This window comes from Cotesia typhae, unplaced genomic scaffold (genome assembly GCF_013202065.1).
Source record: "Cotesia typhae breed Kobodo isofemale line unplaced genomic scaffold, CoteBio_Ctyphae scaffold_45, whole genome shotgun sequence".
Lineage (NCBI taxonomy): Eukaryota > Metazoa > Arthropoda > Insecta > Hymenoptera > Braconidae > Cotesia > Cotesia typhae.
In genome coordinates this window covers 1,630,274-1,648,658 of record NW_027423777.1, presented here as the reverse complement: position 1 = coordinate 1,648,658, position 18,385 = coordinate 1,630,274, and the positions used below count along the sequence as shown (strand labels likewise).

Here is an 18,385-nt window from a genome sequence, read left to right as displayed (position 1 = left end):
GCAAAAATTACACTTAACAAAAAGATATGAAATCCGAACAAAAACAGTTTCACTGTAAAAATTGCGCCAAGTCCACGTTCATAAAACTCATCTCAATAACATCTGCACTTTGCAAAAAAAATAAGACTCGTTACAATAATTTTCATTCTATACAAAAAAAAGTTAAATACAAAAAAATACCAAGAAACCGTCATAATGTTGAAAAAATTGAAAAAAATTTGTTGAAAATTTAAAAATTAAGAAAAAATTTTTTTATCGTACTTGACGCGCGTCATGGAGTACCCCAAATTTTTTCGGACGAATTTCAACCCGAGAAAAAACGATTTCGCTTGAATTTATGTAATGTAAATATGCATAATTATATATATATACTTCGAAAGATTTCAAGGATAATTTTTGGTGTTTCCATCTACAGGACTTTTCAGTGTTTTGGTTAGTCAGTTTTACTAACTTCCGATTTGCGGTAATTTACTGACAAACAACATTTTAGGTCATCGTTGAGAAGAAATAAGTAATCGGTAAGTAAAGTAAACTTCCTGATCGGTTGATTCTCCACAGACACTACAAGAGCTTCCTACTGGATTGGCTGCTGGAATCTCTTACTACTTTTTTGGATCTATGGGTTATTTTATACGAAAAATGGCTTCAAATACGTACCAATATATTTCTTCGTTGAATTTCGATGAATACACGGAAAAAACAACTGTGTAAAGTTTACAGAAAAAAATCTTCAAAATTTCCACAGTATATATTCTTTAAAATTTACAGAAAAAAAGTATAATTATTACTTGTGAGTTTACGTGAAAACTACGTATTTTTTTGTAAAATTTACAGATAAATACTATGAAATCTCCCTGATTAAAAAAAAAAGTATTGAGACAAAGAAAAAAGTGTTGGTTTTCTAGTCAATCCGATACTTTTCAATACTTTTTTCTTTGTCTCAATACTTTTTTTTATTCAGGGCTATAAGAATATTATGTGATCGTTGCAGAGTAACTTCTTGAATTAAAATTATGTTTGATTATTGATTAAAAATGTAAATAATAATCTGTTAATAGTAAATTTAAAATTTTTATTATATGTGAACAAATTTTTTTTTGACTGATTATAAAAAAATAATTTGTCTTGAAGTAGACTGTAAAAAATCAGAAAAATTAAAATTTTTGAAAAAATTCAAAACCGTGATATAAATTAGTTTGCAATGATGCTGACTCAAGTAATGCTTTTTAATTCATTACAATAAATTTCCAGTAATAATAACAGAAAAAGTTATATTATAATTATAGACTCAATTTATTAAATTTATAGATTTATAATAACAGAATTTACCACGTAAAAATAATCTATTAAGTTTTGTAAATATTGCATGAGTCGACTTATAGATAGAATTTTGTAAATTTTACAAACTTTTCTATAAATTTTACAACGTATTTTTTCCGATAAATCTTCTATATTTCATCATCCGTCATATGCCAAAGTAGCGCAGAAGAAATCCTAAAAAACAATTTGAGTAAATGGTAAACATTTTTTATAATTTTATATTTAATAATTTAAAATCATTGCTCTAATTTTTATCAAGATCTTAAAAAGTATTGTTGTTCAATTTAAGTGATGATTGATCTCTGTTTTCTTGCAAATTAATCTGGTAATAATTTAACAAGAATTTTGTAATTTTTAATTAAAAAGATCACAAATATTTCGTTTTTGTAATGTTGTTTTATTGAGTACTGACTATACTTTTACATTAATTTAATCGGTATATCAGTCGGTAAAGGTCAGGTATAAGGCGCTCGGCGAGCGTGGTCAAACTATCGTCAGTTAGAGAGTGCAATTTTGGGAAGGGTATTTTGGTTTTTGTTTGGTGGAAAATAACTGGAGCTCTGGAATTGTGGTTAAACAAGAAGATTCTGGAAAGAGTATTATTTATTTAACACAGGGTTGTTTAAACGAAGTGTGGGAAAATTTGCTAAGTTAAAAATAGTCTAGTCACCATCTGATAAACAGATGGGTTGTAAAATTTTGTCCGTTTGTGTCGAAGGTTCGTCTAAGTCATTAAAGGGATTATTTTACAATGGCAACTACTTGAGTTTGACTGTCATAAATTTCCGAATTTTAAGTTTTATGACGTCTTTGTTAAAGTCTGTGGAATATTTTAAAAACATGAGTAAAATAAGGCCTATCCGTAAGGTTTTTTGAAAAAATTTAATTTTGAGTGTGTTTATGGTGAAAATTACCATTACTCCATTATATTTTATGGCTAATGTATTAATTAAAAAATTAATGATATATTGCAATTATTAAATGCAATATTTTCAATTTTTTTCAAAATCTCCCTTAATTAGGCCTTATTACACGCCGGTATCTTACTAAACAGTAAATTTTATGATTTTGCCATCAAATTTTACTTCTTAGAGCTTTGAATTATTTCCGAATAGTTTGCTTACATGATATATTTTCATATTTTTCATCTAAATTATGAGATTGGATTTTTATTATAACAACTGCGTATATTTATGTGTATGCACAAATTTTTATTTCAAAATTGAAAATTACATACGGAATATCGAATTAAATCACTAGATTTTTTAAAATTAATTAGTACTAGAATTCAAATTTGCGCGCGCAATATTTTGCATATATTTTCATACTTATGATATATTTGACGAATCACGTTACGAATAGTTTACTTACATGATATATTTTCATATTTTTAATCTAAATTATAAGAGTGGATATAGTCTTCATATTCTTAAGCTTTTATATCACTTCTTCGTATATAAAAACAAGCATATCAGAAAAAACTATGAAAAATATAATTTTTTTATTAAGTTTAATTTCATAATTACCTTAAAATCTGCCAATAGTCACTTAATTATTTTAAAAAGAAAAAAATTCACGAATAAAGTTTTGTTGTCACCAAAATTGAGATCTTAATCTAAAAAAATGTCCATGCATAAAAAAAAACTAAAATAGGTAAGAAGTAATAAAGATAAACAGTAAATTCATTATTATTATTGTTTTATTTATTTATTATCATAATTAATTAATATTACTGTTTATAACTGGCCAATAAGTATCCGCCACTTTGTTTCTTATGTTATTAATCTATTCTTCTAAACTCCTTATTAATTAACCATTTATTCATCATTTTTTTTTTTTGTATTTTCCATTTTTTAATCAATATGTACAAATATCATACAATAATTCGCCTTATCATATACATTATCCATTTATTTAATCATGTAGTAAGTAATATTAATATATATATATATATATATATATATATAATAAAATTTAATCGCAATTTATTCTCTTTATATAATAATATAAGTAAATAATATATCTTTTAAATAGAAAGATTCTTTCTACTGGATTGTGCGTCTTAGTTCAATAAACGCACTAATATAAATACATATTTTGTTTTTTTATTATATATTTATATTTATAAAATTTTTTATAGTCTACATGAATCACTTTAAGTATTTCTCTTCTGTTTAGTCAATTACACTTATTAAATCTGTTATCAATCACAAAGAAATACCAACGTAAAAGCAGTTAATGTCAAAATTTGGGCTTTTTCATCCAATTTTTCTCCTTCTTTTTATCTGGCAGTCTCAATAGGCACTCTTTTTATTTATCTTTCTTCTTTTTATGCCCATAGGATTTGCTAATTTTTGTTTATTTTGAGGTTATGAAGATTTTACATACTTTTAGTTTCAAAACAAAGAGTTTTTTTAAATTTCAAGTAAAAATTTTTAAATTCAAACTATAAATTAACAATAATTGCCTTTATTTTTATTTATTTTTTTTTTTTTGGAAGATTTTTATGGAGACAAATAGCTTCTCGTGAAACAATGAAGAATATGTAAAACCCAACCTCAAATAAGGAAAAATTTCAATGACTCCACAGCTGCTTTTACAGAAACAAAATAGAAAAATGTTATTATTATTATTATTATTATTATTATTATTATTATTATTATTATTATTATTTACATTCGGCGACATTTGTCAGGAAAAAAAACTAGTTATTATTATTTTAAAAAATACTCTTTATTTAGAAAAAAAAAATTTGTTCTCTTTTAAATACTTAAAAACAAAAAAGAAATGGCAAATTTGGCATTTATATCCCCAACTCCCTTTTTTAATCAATAATTAATCAATTATGATAGTCAATAATAATTTGTTTATTAATCAACAAATAACCTTGTGTTGTTTAAAAATTATTCTACACTCTGTGCGTTCTATCCAAAGCCTTTTCAAAATTTTCTTATTTAATCCTAAACAATAATTATTACTTATTTACACTTAAAAAAAATAAAATACCAATTATTTTAAAATATTTTATCAATTAATTTAAATAATAATAATTATAATGTACTGTACAGAGGTCGTTAGACCGTTATTTAAGACCGAAATATACTTATTTTATTAACAATATTCCTTAGATTTATTTAAATTCCAGATTTACGATCAGTCAAATCATATTTCGGGTGTCGATTAGGCATTACTGAATTTTTCTGTGGTTTACTGCGTCAAAGTTGTTCTCAACAAGATGTCTGGTGACGAAAAAGCGAAAAGTCACTCAGCGCCATCTTACGTTTTTTTTTTTTATTTTCATTTTCGTACAAAGCAGACGAACCGAATGTTTTGTTAAGAAAATTCGTTCTTTTTGATAAAAATCTCAAATAAACTCACAGAAAATTTCGAACTAAAAATCAACCGAACCTAACTTTGCTTATCATAAAAGTATAAATCGCAAATCCAGTTTTAATGGTCCTTTAAGGATAAAATTTTATACAGAAGCACTAGCTCTAACAATACATAACTTTCTCGCTATGTATCCGATTTCAATGATTACATGTTTTATACAACCATTGTCTATCAATTTAAAGACTATGCCCTATGTCAGTAGCTAAATTTGTTTGTACCATTGTTTTTAAGGTGTTAACACCTTCGAGATGACGTAGACTCTATCGTAATCCCCGTCGAAGGATATTATTACATATCCGTTTAGTTATAACCATTTGACTCTCAGCACTTTACTCAAAGAGGGCAAGAATGTCGTCGCTCGAGGATGGGTTTCCACTGCTTGCACCGCTGCTTGGCGGTGTATTGAGATCCGGTGGATCCAGATACGATAGTAACTCCATTGGGTCTACTACATTGTCTGGCAACAACTATAAGTACAAGAAAAAAAATTATTAGCCATTAAATACCGAAATAACACAAAATTTCCAAAATTTTTCATCATATTGATCAATTGACAGTGTTGTGACACTGCATACTTACATTCAATGCTTCTTGACCAGTTCCCTCACCATCGATGACAGCTGCGGGGTCGAAATTCAAATCCGAGGGTATATCCGTGCTGTCATTGATATTCGTCGTGCTGTTACCCGACGTGTTGAGGTTACCCGTTGATTCTTGTGAAGCTGGGGGTACACTGGGTGGTCCACTGTTGCCACCACCTGGCGTGTGAGGAGTGTGCGGTGTGTGGGGCGTATGAGGTGTGTGCGGCATCTGTGAAAAAACACAATATTAAATGATAAGTCATCAGTCTCTACAAAAATCCAACCAATCATTACAATTCGATGCTTACCTGATCGGTCAAAGATTTCTCCATGGCATTGAGCTGATCTAGCGAATTGACGGAATCACTAAGATGAGTCAACGGACCAGCACCGTTGGAATAGTCGTTGTTGCTGTTAGGCGTGCCAGAGTTGATGTCGTAAGACCCGCCAGATGAGTTTCTGTGGTTGATGTTATTGTTGACGTAAGTAGGTGGCGTGTTGTTCATCATGGAGCCGCTGACGATGCTGTTCATGTCGGGAGGGATGTACGGACTCATCGCCTGATTCATCTCGTAATTCATCATCGTCGGCATGTTCATGCTGCCCGGTGACATCGCCTTGATCATCCGTTTGCAATCCAAGTCCTCCTCGGTTTTTATTGTCACCATGTTGGTTGGCTTCGAAGGCTTCCATTTAGCCGCTGCGTCTATCGTCACTTCTTCTAAGTCTACTGTGGTGTTAGACGTTGTGTTTAGAATACTCCACATGTACTGGTCTACTTCCAAGCCTTCTAATGGCGCTGGTTTCCTGTTAAATGACAAACAATATTGTGTTATTAATTGCAATTACACATTGTGAAAATCCTAATCAATTTATGTTCTGTTGATACTGATGATTTTAACAGATACTTACGTGCAAACAGGACATCTCCAAGCACCACGTTCACAATTGAGTTGTAAATACGATTCTAGGTCGAAACATTGTATATGCTTGCACTCATGCCCTCGCGCCGGTAACGTAATTCGCTTGAACGTTATCGGACATTTTAACGATACCTATAAATAATAAAAAATAAATGGTTTATTTTTAATTCTATGTTGCAGGTGAAAAATAATGAATATGTATTCATACCTTAAGAGCGGTTTGTTCAACCACATCTTTCTCGGACTGCATCCCGTTATTCGACATGGTATTATTGAAGTTCCGTTTGATTTTAGTCACACAGTGATCCGCGGTCAGTAGTCGCTTGCGCAGCAAACCGTGCAGTACGCTTCTTACGCTTGGCCGATGAACTAATTGCAGGACAAACAGATGCGACTGGAAAAAAACATACCGATTAATTATTGAATCATCATCAAAATTTATTTATTCTTTAAATATTAATAGTCTTCTTGTTCTATATTATCGATTCTACTTACACAACAACAAGCTGACACGGTTATCTGAATAGTATTCCTAGCCGCCTGGCAGACATCTTTGAGGTAAAGAGGTTTGTGTGAGCTCTTGTTTTCCCCCCGGTCGATAACCAATGGCGTTGCATTAACCGACACTTGAACACTAGCCGGCCAATTAGTGTTCATCAGTCGGTCCTCGTGGTGGAAGCATTTCAGCTGCAGCTCGAGATCCGATCGCCACATCAGGGTTTGATGCACCGTCGATTTTAGATGGAACACGTGGTTACTGACTGCTAGGTTGTGCTGGAGACGGAAAGGTGGAAGAATGATGCCGTCCCTCACGGGGAATGTAAGTCTTAGTTCTTCGTCCTTTTGGGACATGACCGTCGACTTGAGCTCGTTGAAGTTCGGCTTAATGTCTGCGGAATTCGGGCTTATGTAGGGCGCCATGTTTGAAGCTGGGGTTAAAGGGGGCGTGGGGTTACCAGGAATGGGACTGTGTTGGTAGTTCATGTTCCCGGCACCAGACGCTCTTATCGATACGTCAGACGTGTACTGGCCGTTCGTAGGATAGGAGGTATTGACGTAACTGGCGGGATTCGGTTGTTGCTGTTGCTGGTGGATGAACTGCTGCTGATGAGGCTGTTGGTGGTTGGGCATTCCATTGCCCATGTTCACCACAGGAGATGGGTGGCCTACAACTCCATTTGGCGAGTTACTACCGTAATACTGATTGCTTGATTGGGTTACTACCGGATTGTAGTTGGGCGTTTGCTGTCTCATATTGGACCCGCGTATCATGGGGTTGGGTGGGAATCCTCCGTTGGGATTTCCCATGCCCTGGATTGGCTGATACTGCGGATGGAAGTTTTGCGGCGGTCGAGTTGAAGGATAGTTTGTTGGGGGGTATTGATTCGGCTGGATGTTGTTTGGCATCGTGTTGAACCCTGGCTGCTGTTGCTGCATAGGATTTGGAGGGACATTTGCGTATCCAACTTGCTGCTGTCTCTTCTGGACCATGTGCATTTGGGGGTTTGGGTAGGGTGCTAATCTTCGAGGGTATCCCGTTTGCTGAGCTTGGGCTTGCTGCATGTTCATTTTATTGATCTGCATGGCATTGGGCATCATCGAGTTCATGCCCGCCATGTTGTTGTTGACGGTCCCCATGCCGTTCATCGGGCTCATTGGACTCATTCCGTTCATCCCATTCATCCCGTTCATTGACATCGGGTTCATACCTCCATTCATCGCGTTCATAGTATTCATCGAATTCATAGAATTCATTGGTTGAACAGGTACCATCGAGCTCATTCCGTTGTAGTTGTTTATCGTAGATCCTATTCCTCCTATCGGTCCTACGCGTTGGCCGTACCCGGTATTGTACGATTGATGCATTCCATGCTGGCCCTGAAATTTAAGAAACCAAATTAATCATACGTCCTCATAACTAATCCTTCGATTCAACACCATCGAAAAGGGAAGAAGGAAACTTACTTGATTGAATTGGGAAGGTATGTCCTGGCGGTCCTGCATGGCCACCACGCAGGCAGTGGCGATGGCCGTAGCTGTGGCAGCTGCCACCATTTCCCCGGCACTAAACCCTCAACCACCACCCCCACTCAGGGGATGGTTCCAGCGCGATTTTCACCTGATGATGATCGCGCTCACCTCTGACGTTTGATCTGTAACAATTAGTGCTACATTAATTATGTTTTCTCCTTCCTCTAACCCATACACACATACACACACACACATGCACACCCCATCAAAATCCTATCATCTCTTCAATTTTCTCAGAAAAATTTACAAAGAATAGATCGTCGATATCCGGCTGTACAAAAAAATCCACCTCTCTCTCTCTCTCTCTGTGTTTTAGGGCGGATGGAACGTTTTTCCCTATCTTTTACTCGAATTTTTTTAATTTTTTCATCTCTTTTTTTTTTTTACATAGTGAGATATGGATGTATAGGCTATGGACAATTAAATGTAAACGAACGGACGAATGAACGAAAGAACCCACCATCAATTCCCAGCTGGTCGCGCGCGCGTTCTCTTCCTATACCGTATAAATATATATATATATATATATATATATATATATATATATATATATATATATATATATATATATATTATTTATTTATACATATTATATGTATACTAAAGAGCGTACGGTGGAAGACTGAGTAGAGCATAACAGCAGAAAGGTCCCATTGGTTTTCTGTGGGAAATGCACGTGCTCGGTATTCACACACCGGGGTTATATATACATATAATACATGCTTACCGCCCGTCGTCAGTCGCGTAGTGTAGCCGCAGTGTGTTTGTAGTTGTGCGCAGGACTACATTCTCCTTTTTATCTTCCTCTCACCCTCTCCCAGAATCTCACTCTATACAACACCATATACATATAACACACAACATACAATATATAACATGCACACCCCATACCACTGTCACACTGCGTCGTACGCTCGCGTAACCGCCTTGTACACATACGCTTTTTTTATTTACGTTCCCCCAAAGTTTAAAGAACTGGAGAATAAAAAAATATATTTTTTTTTTCGTCTACAAAGAACTTACTAAATTTCTCTTTGAATGCTTGTAAAATATTTTTTCTATAAGAATCTATGTTTCTCTGGTTCGATAGTTGTCAAAAGTGAGAGTCTACAAAGGGAAATCTAAGGAACAGATTTCATTGATTTTTAAACTAATTTGGTGACTAGTAAACGAAAATAATTCAATCCGTAGATTCGTACAGTGTTCTGTACGTAATAAAAAAGCTCTGTAACTCCAAAAGAATTAAACAATTGACTTGATTTCTTCTAAAGGACTCCAAAAAAAATGTTTACCAAATTTTTTATTTATCCTTATAAAAAATTAAAATTTGGAATATTCTAATATGAATATCCAGAAGACAAAGGATTGTTAGTCATTGTGGCTTGTGTCGATATTGGTTTTCGTTAGACAGGGAAATATATATCTATACATATATTAGTGTCTAAAAGGGAGAGGTTTTTCAAGTTGACGTCATCCAGTGTAGCCTCCCCTTAAATTCAATGCTTCAGCTTGAAACTCTTCTCTTTAGTCTGAACAATATACAACTACTGTTCTTCCATCAGCATTATAATATACAACCCCTCTCGGGGTAGGGGCATTTTTTGTCCGCTTGCCCCCGCGCCTTCACCCTATTTGTGCTCTCACTGCCTCCTTGTCGCCGTACTCTCACCATCACTACTCTCCTATCCGCTATACCTTGATATATACTACACCGATATAATACTATTCTATTCTTGGATGTCAATATTTCGTCAACTACCAACCGTTCACGCACCCTTTAACTTTAATTCTCCAGACTTTAACAATTACTGTTTAACAAAAAAACACCTACTTCTTCCACTCGATAAACATTACTCTATCGATTGACTTATGATTGAGATAACAAAAAATTCACAATGTTTTTTTTTTTCTTCATATTTGATTATTAAATCGTTCAAGGTCTGTTCTCAATTTTTAATGATTTTTTAACGTAAATTTATCTTCATGAGTTATATAATGAATTTGTTATCAGTTAATTAATTTTTTTCTTCAATTAAAAATTATAATTAAAAAAAAGTTAATAAAAAAAAATGATTACCCTGGTTTAGACGTACAATAAACCAACAACTCACAACTCTTAGGTAGTATTATAGTCGTAAAAACGGCTCGTGGCACCCGGCGTGACTTTGTATGTAATTCTAAAATTAGCGGTCGCGCGCTAGCTACCCCCACCGTTACGTCGTCACAACACTACAGCTAAAACTTTGAAACGACGTATACGCCGCTTTTCAACAAGTAAAGGCTCGTTAATCGGATATATATATACAACTACACTTGATCGACTTATATGGTATATATTTTCAGAATATTCATCATTATATTATATTCAATATGAAATTACGATTATTGATTGAAAGCCTACGGCTCATCATAGTCATATCAGTAGACTTTTAAAACTCTGACGCAGCGCGCGACCAAAATACAACTTGAATTCCTGGTCACAACACGTGTTGCACACGAGGTCTATCCCTCCTATCTACCATCTACCGTCACTCGATTTCATTTCATTTCATCTATATCTCTGTGCTTTACTACACGTATAGTATAAATATAAATATATATTTAAGTAAGCTACGTTATATACGGAACGGAAATAACATCTGCTCCAGTACATATAATATACAACCAGAATCTGGAGAGCGTGCCTTTTAACTAGTTTAACATATTTTTTCTTCATATTAGTTTTTGTTCGTCGTTAAATTTTATTTTTGGTCTATAAAGAAAATTTTTTCTGAGAAATCCGTCACTAAACCCAACCAACATTTTTATATTTATATTCTGTAATAAAATTATAACTTTTTATAAACAACTCCCACATATGTTCAGAAGTACTGTTTTAATTATTTTTATCCCTGAATTTTTTTAAAAGATAAATTTTGACGAAAATTACCAGGCAGGAAGACAACACCCTAAATAACTAAATTGAGAAAGGATTATATGAAATTAGTAACTCGTAGACCCAAAAAACCTACTCCGTACATCCGTACAGCGGATACTGTACGAAGTAAAAAGGCTACGTAACTCTCGAAATAATTGACTGATTTACTTGATTTTTTAACTGAACGTTTATGCCAGCATAATACCACCCAGTATAAGAAAAAATCAAGCCTCCAAAATTGTAATTATTACTGATAAAAAATTATTAAAATTTTTCGAAATTAATATTAGAGTAAAATCAGTCTCGTTTTATAAATATATTAGCAGTGGAAAATATAACGTAATAAGGGATACATATACGGCGGTTATTATGCAATAAATCGTGTGATCGTAATACAAATCGTTACGCAAGGGCTGTTTGCAGTATTTGCGATAACAATATAATACTTGAGCCGCCGTACTAAAACCACTCGGTGCTCGGCACTTTGCTTGGTGCTCACCGCGATAATTATGGCGCCACTATTTTCATCGATTTTATTAAATATTAAATCATAATAATTATTGTAATTATCATTATAAATATCATGGTTCTGATTATTATTAATAATTTCCGTTATTAACAGCAATTAATGTGTCTAAAAATTGTTTACTTATTTTCAAGCATGAGTTGAGATATTAATATTGATATCACAAATTAGTATGCTAAAAGTTAAGAATTAGCTTTGTAGAAATAACTTTACTATTTTTAGAATTTGCACGGGTTGTGAGTACATTACATATATCGAAACATTACATATAATAATTGTTGTATGTAGTGGTGAGTTTAGCAATGTAAGGTGAATCGCAGAGCGATAATCGTGACCGCGTACCATTGGTTATACACTAGAGTTTAAGTGTACAATACAAAGCTCGAGGTCGTCGATTATAACGTACCGGTATTATATTGTATTATATATTATACATACATACTATATAATGCTGAGTTAAGCATTGATGTATAGTAAGAAAAATCACATTAAACGCGATATTAATACTACTACTATTTTATCATACTGTACTTCACTATATATAATAATAAACTACAACAAAACGGTACTTGTTATGCTTGGAAAGCTAAATATGCCGTAAATATTTTAACTTGAAAAATAATATTTGATATTTAATCACAATCGCGATGCTTTGTGATTTATCTGTATAAATATTCAAGATTTAATATTTTTTATAAAATTTTTATTTTATATTTATTTTTCTTAAGCTTTTAATTCAATAATTCATTTTTTGATACTTGCAATTTATTCAAGTCAAGATCTCAACATAAAATTGAGATAAAATATATGAGAACCCAATTTATTCGTAATGTGATTGGTCAAATATATCATAAGCATGAAAATATATGCAAAATCTATATTGAGGTGCGCGCTTGCGCGCGCAAATTTGAATTCTAGTCCGCTCTTATAATTTAGATGAAAAATATGAAAATATATTATGTAAGTAAATTATTCGTAACGTAATTGGTCAAATATATCATAAGTATGAAAATATATGCAAGATATTGCGCGCGCAAATTTGAATTCTAATTGTATATTCATCTGGATGAAAAACTGTTGAAATAGTTTATATTAGTCGCAAATTTAATGTAATATTTATGGTGTCTATTAAAAAAATTAAAAGACATTCTTCTCTTTCCCTTCTGACAAGATACTAGACGCAAAGTAACCGTAAAAACATTGACAAACCCAAATACCGATAAATCCAAAGTTTTAAGTTAATTTCCAAGCGGAAATGAGCGTTGGAAAGCGTTCTGTTCTATTCCCTGGATCCCTTACACAACAAACACTCACAAATGCAATGTGGTGTGTAGTGTGGTACTGCGGTCGGGTCAACACCGTTCATTTAATATACATATATATTTATATATAATCGACTCGGTTATTTAAGTTTCTTATACTTGGTATAAGTTATGTCAATCCTATCTTGATGCTTTCCTCCTCCTACTTAACGCATGCCCGAAATACTTTATCACTGTTTTGAAAACAAAAATCTCAATAACTAAGCCCAAACTTTGTTTTGCCGAATGTTAAATAAACTGTAATAAGTATAATAAAATAATGAGCCTAGTTCATCATAAGCAGGATGGAGATTGGGAGAAAGTTGTCGGTAAACTGATTGGCAGATGACGAAATCGCGGAAGCATTAGGCCAATCGTTCTCGAAAACTTTCTCAGGAACTTAACCCTCTGACCATTATATAAATTTATTCAAATTTAAATCAACAACAATTAAGTAATTTTAGTTGGATAATTAGTTATTAACTAATTAATTAATAAGTTTAGATTAGTTGGTTTTTTTTTTTTTTTTATTATTTATGTTTTGTAACAGCGTATTGGAGTGCCTGAGCACGTGCTGTTTAATATAGTGTTAAATTACGTATGACAGTTGACGGACTAGATAACACATGAGTATTAAAAACAAGACTACGACTAAGAATAAGTAGAAAAAGAAGGAAGAGAAGAAAAAAAAGCGGTGTTGCCAATTATCCTGTTCATAAACTGATTATTCACTGTTTTATGGTAATGTAAGGTAAATTTAAATACCAGGAAATACAACAAAATGATAACAATTGTTTAATTACGTAATAAGTAATTATGAAATTGAAAAAAAATGAGTGTCACCTTGGACAAAGTGTAGATAAACAATAAGTTTTACACGGGAGAAACAGCGTTATGAATTCTTTGTACTGTACATTTCACTGTACGTATGATGTACAGTGGATAATATATAACATAATGCGTAACAATGTCCCTCGTGACATTACATATATTACGTTTAGTTATATTAGATGATCTTTGGCTTACCCATTCATATCATGTCTGAGTTTACACTCTAAGCCGTGGAACTAATCCGTGAAATTGTAATTCGCGTCGATGTCACTTTTGAAGCCTCAATCTGCTTGTTTGTATTTTTTTCAATTTATGAAAAGATTGTGTTTTTAAATTAATATTTAAAAGTTCAAAAAATTGCTTTTTTAAAATATGAAGCTTTTTAGTTTTGATATAAAACTGAGATAAAAATTTTTTTTTTCTTTTACCTGCAGACCACTTTTGCTGACAGCCTGAGGCTCTTCGATAACGTTATTACCAATAATGAGCTCGAAAAAATGAATTAACCATCTATTAATAGTCGGTGTCACCGAACTTAAAATTTCTCTTATAATAAATATCGTTTAAAAAAGCATAACCACGGAAAATAAAACTCGTCTGATGTCTCAATATTAATATAATGTAATGTAATATAAATAAGCCTTGAATTGGTATACAAGGTTAAATATTTAGCAAATACGTCAATGACACGAATAAATTTAAAATCTTGTTTTTTGATTTGAGTAATAATGAAATTGATTAATTTTTTCTAAAATAAATCTGAAAAATATTTTTATATTTTTGACTCGAGTTGATAATACTGTTAAAGCAAAATATTGAGTCGTATAGTAATAAAATAAGTGTAACAAGCTAGTATTTTATGTGAGACGTCAGACGTTAGACATCAAACTGCACACCGACGTCGATTTATCATAGCTGTTTACATAAATTATCAGGTGCTGTCAGGGAAATATCTAATGGTTAGTGGTGCGTGATATTATAGCTGCTTTCGTCAACAATTCTCTTATGTTCATCCGCCGTTTATTTTATTAACTAACGTCAAAACATAAACATGAACACATGCAAAAATTTACACTTATAATCTTACCATATAATACAATTTTATTTATAATATAACATAATATGTTATTGTAAACCTAGTAAAGAATTGAACTACAAAAGGACAAATCAAGGACGCGTTTTAATTCAAACGTGATGAGAAAATAAATTTCTCCCTACTACACTCCCCCTAACCGTTTTTTCCCCTCGTACTCGATGTTTTTTTGCGTACTCTCCCTAGTCTAGACCACCCGCTGGTTTTCATTCATTCGGTGAAAAAAACTCGTTTATAGTTTGTAATTTATAACGTACAAACTTTACTTAATAAAAGAATAAAATGAAATTTATTAAAATTTTTGCGGATTTATGATAATTAATTAACAGATTGTTTGGAATTTTAACTGAGGATAAAATAAAAATTTATAAAACTGTCAGGTTTTTATTTAAATATACCGATAAGAATATTGTTATCGGTATGGAAGAATTACACGGAAATCTTTTAAAATGGTAGTCAAAGTATAGAAACAATGATTACGAGTCGTGAGCGCTGCTAAAGTGGGAGTGCGTTGAATTAAAGCGTGCTTTAATATATATATATATATATATATATATATATATATATATATATATATATATATATATATATATATATATATATATATATATAAGTTACACATGATAACGTGACGGTTGTCCTCGTATCGATTTATGTTATCGGCGAGGACGTATAACAATATTGTATATTGTATGTGTAATGTAATGTAATGTGTTCTTTTATTTTGCTTTTTGTTATTTATTATTCTTTTATATTTTTCAGCTTTTACGCTTTAAAACTGTTTTATAAATAGAAATAAAAATGTATTTATCTTTCAATCAAATTTTGATATCACTCTTTTAATTTTTTTAATGAGTAACTTCTATTAATAGTCCAAAATGATATGTATTTTTTTTTAGAATACATAATATTCTGAGGTGGATTGTTATGCAATTATTATTATCGGTTGTTTGATTTATGAACATTTTGATGAAATAATCATTTTTAATTAGTCTGATTTTATGTTTGAGTTGACGGATTTTTTTTTTTTTTTTTTTTTTTTTCTGTAAAATTAACCAATTAATGTACAAAAAAAAAATTTATTTGAAACAAGAACACTGTCAAGAAGCTCAAAGATTTTTTGGAACAGGAAGATAATTTTTTTGAGACAATAAAATTTTGTAAATTAAAAAAAAAAAAATTAATTCTACTCTGGTGAAAATTTTTCGGACTTTTATCTCAAAAACTCTGAAGAAGTCTCTAGAAGTCTTTTAGAATTAAGATAAGTCTTTTTTAGAGTTTTTCAGAGAAAAGTACGAAAATTTTTTTTTTCTGTGTGATCCCTTATTAAAAAGAAAAAATTAAAAATTATCTCATGTTAAATGCTTATAAGAGATGATATTAAAAAGGATTTGAAGGATCGTAAATCATTCAAAATGATTAAAAATCAAATCATTTTGAATTTTTTTTAATGAGATAGCTAATCAAGAAAAAGATTTAAAAAATATTAAAAATAACGAGATTTTAATTCTTTTTAATACTTATGAATATTTTCAGTATTTTTAACATTTATTTTCAAATTCAAAGAAGCTCATTTTATACTAAAAAAAAAAAAAAAATCCAAAAGTTTTTCTTGAGAAATAAAAATTGTCGCTCACTCAAAAAAAAAAAATTTCTTTTATTATTAAAAAAATAAAATTCAACAATTAACTATTTCGACAAGACAATAAATCGAAGCTTATAAATATAATGAACGTGACTTTCTGACATATCTCTAAAGAAACAATCACTAGTTGTGAAAGCGTCGTATCCATTCTAAACTTTTTAATTTCATTTAATTTCATAAATCTACTCCATTCTGCTCTACTCATTCACTTCTTTCCTTACAAACCATTACAACAAAAACAGTCTTCAGACTTGAGACTCAAAAAAAGAAATCGAATTAGAGGTCAAACCGGTCGAATAAAAAATGATAGACAAACAACGAAAACAAAAAACCATACATTATATACAAAGATTAAGTTCTATAAATAAAAATATTTCAATTAAAAAGTTATTTCAATTTCTATTAAAATCCACAAAACAACGTGATCCTCAGTAAATGCACTCTTGTGGCGACTTCGGAAAGTATTGTCGGCGCGCTAAAAACTCCGTTTCTCAATTTAACCTAAAGCCGGCTAGACGCTATACCACCTAGTTATATCACAAATTAAGAACCTGTCTTCGTCTACGTCTGCCTTTACACTCATTCTATCTTCAATACAATCTTTCATTCACTTAATATAAACTTTAATCACCCTACTTCATTAGAAATTATTTGGCGGTCTACGCGGGAGAAATTCATAATTCAAATTTTACCAGTCAATCATAAAAAAAAAAAAAATTAATAAGTTACCTTTTTTAAAAAAGCCTCCCGCCAAAAGTCTGATGATTATAATCCAATCGCACTCACACAACACATGGCAATAATTATAAATTGTATTTGTAATGAATTACAATTACAATAATCCAGACACTGAACTAGACTTGGTCCACAGCACAATTTGAAAATAAAAAATTTATAGTACAGTTAACAAAATAAAATAAACAACACAGCACTAACTCAATAAAAAAAAAACCATGTCCAAGAGTAATGCTCAGCAGAAATGCAAATTTATAAATAAATAAAACAATTAGTTAATAATAAATAAACAGATAAACAGCAAAGTTAAATATAAATAGTGTCTGGTCGAGAAAGCATTGGTCCCTACAACGTGCTCGGGCCAGCTCAAAAGTAATACTGTCTGGCTTTCAGTAGACTGAAAACTGAAACTGGTGAGAGGTTGTTGAAGCACCAGCGGCAGGAGCAGTCTCTCTGTTCTGTTGTGTGTCTCTAGTTGCCCCCGTGTGTCTGTCCCTGTTCTACAGTTCTCGTCCATTCGTCCTCGTCGTATAGTAGTCTGTCCAAATGCTGGCTGCTGTTACTATACTAAGTAGTGGGGGAGTACTGCGGTGGCGACACTGTACTGTGTCGTCGAGGGCCCAGTAATGCATGGGTAAGAGTGAGAAAGAATTTGTTTGCGATATCGAGAGGCAGCAAAGGGGTAGAGGGGAAGCACACCGACACACCAACACTGAAGACTCTGAGGAACAGCAAGTTGTGGGTGTGTGTGTGTGTGGGGGGGGGAAGAGTATGAGAAACGTCTGTCGACATTTGAGTGGGAGAAATCGGCCGTGTGCTCTCTAAGGAGTGGGGGATATGAGAAGGACAGTAGAAAGAAGAATGAGACAGTGATAAGTGGTGTTGTGTGTGTATGCGCGTGTATGTGTGGTGGAGCACGAGCGGGGTCGGAGGACGAAGCTACTACATTGAACGCTGGATGAGGGGTTGTGTCGTATTCCGAGAGTTAGAGGCTAGGGTAGGGAGGTTTGACCTGAGCCTGAGCTAGTTCCCCTCCATTCAATTCGACGGCACAATATATCGGTTATAGCAGAGTTAGAGCCACTGTTG

At 32.3% G+C, this 18,385-nt stretch overlaps 1 protein-coding gene across 1 annotated transcript; it reads right to left on the bottom strand.

The window, feature by feature from the left end:
• Nucleotides 1-3,001: 3,001 nt before the first annotated feature.
• Tna (Zinc finger MIZ domain-containing protein tonalli) lies at nt 3,002-17,662 on the bottom strand. The gene is made up of 8 exons (XM_074257537.1): nt 17,291-17,662; nt 8,183-8,370; nt 6,713-8,095; nt 6,426-6,611; nt 6,207-6,349; nt 5,603-6,101; nt 5,293-5,523; nt 3,002-5,180 (listed from the first exon to the last, which is right to left on the bottom strand). Exons 2-8 carry the CDS (start codon nt 8,270-8,272, stop codon nt 5,043-5,045), a joined length of 2,670 nt encoding a protein of 889 aa, XP_074113638.1. The 5' UTR covers nt 8,273-8,370; nt 17,291-17,662; the 3' UTR covers nt 3,002-5,042.
• Between the last annotated feature and the right edge of the window lie 723 nt (nt 17,663-18,385).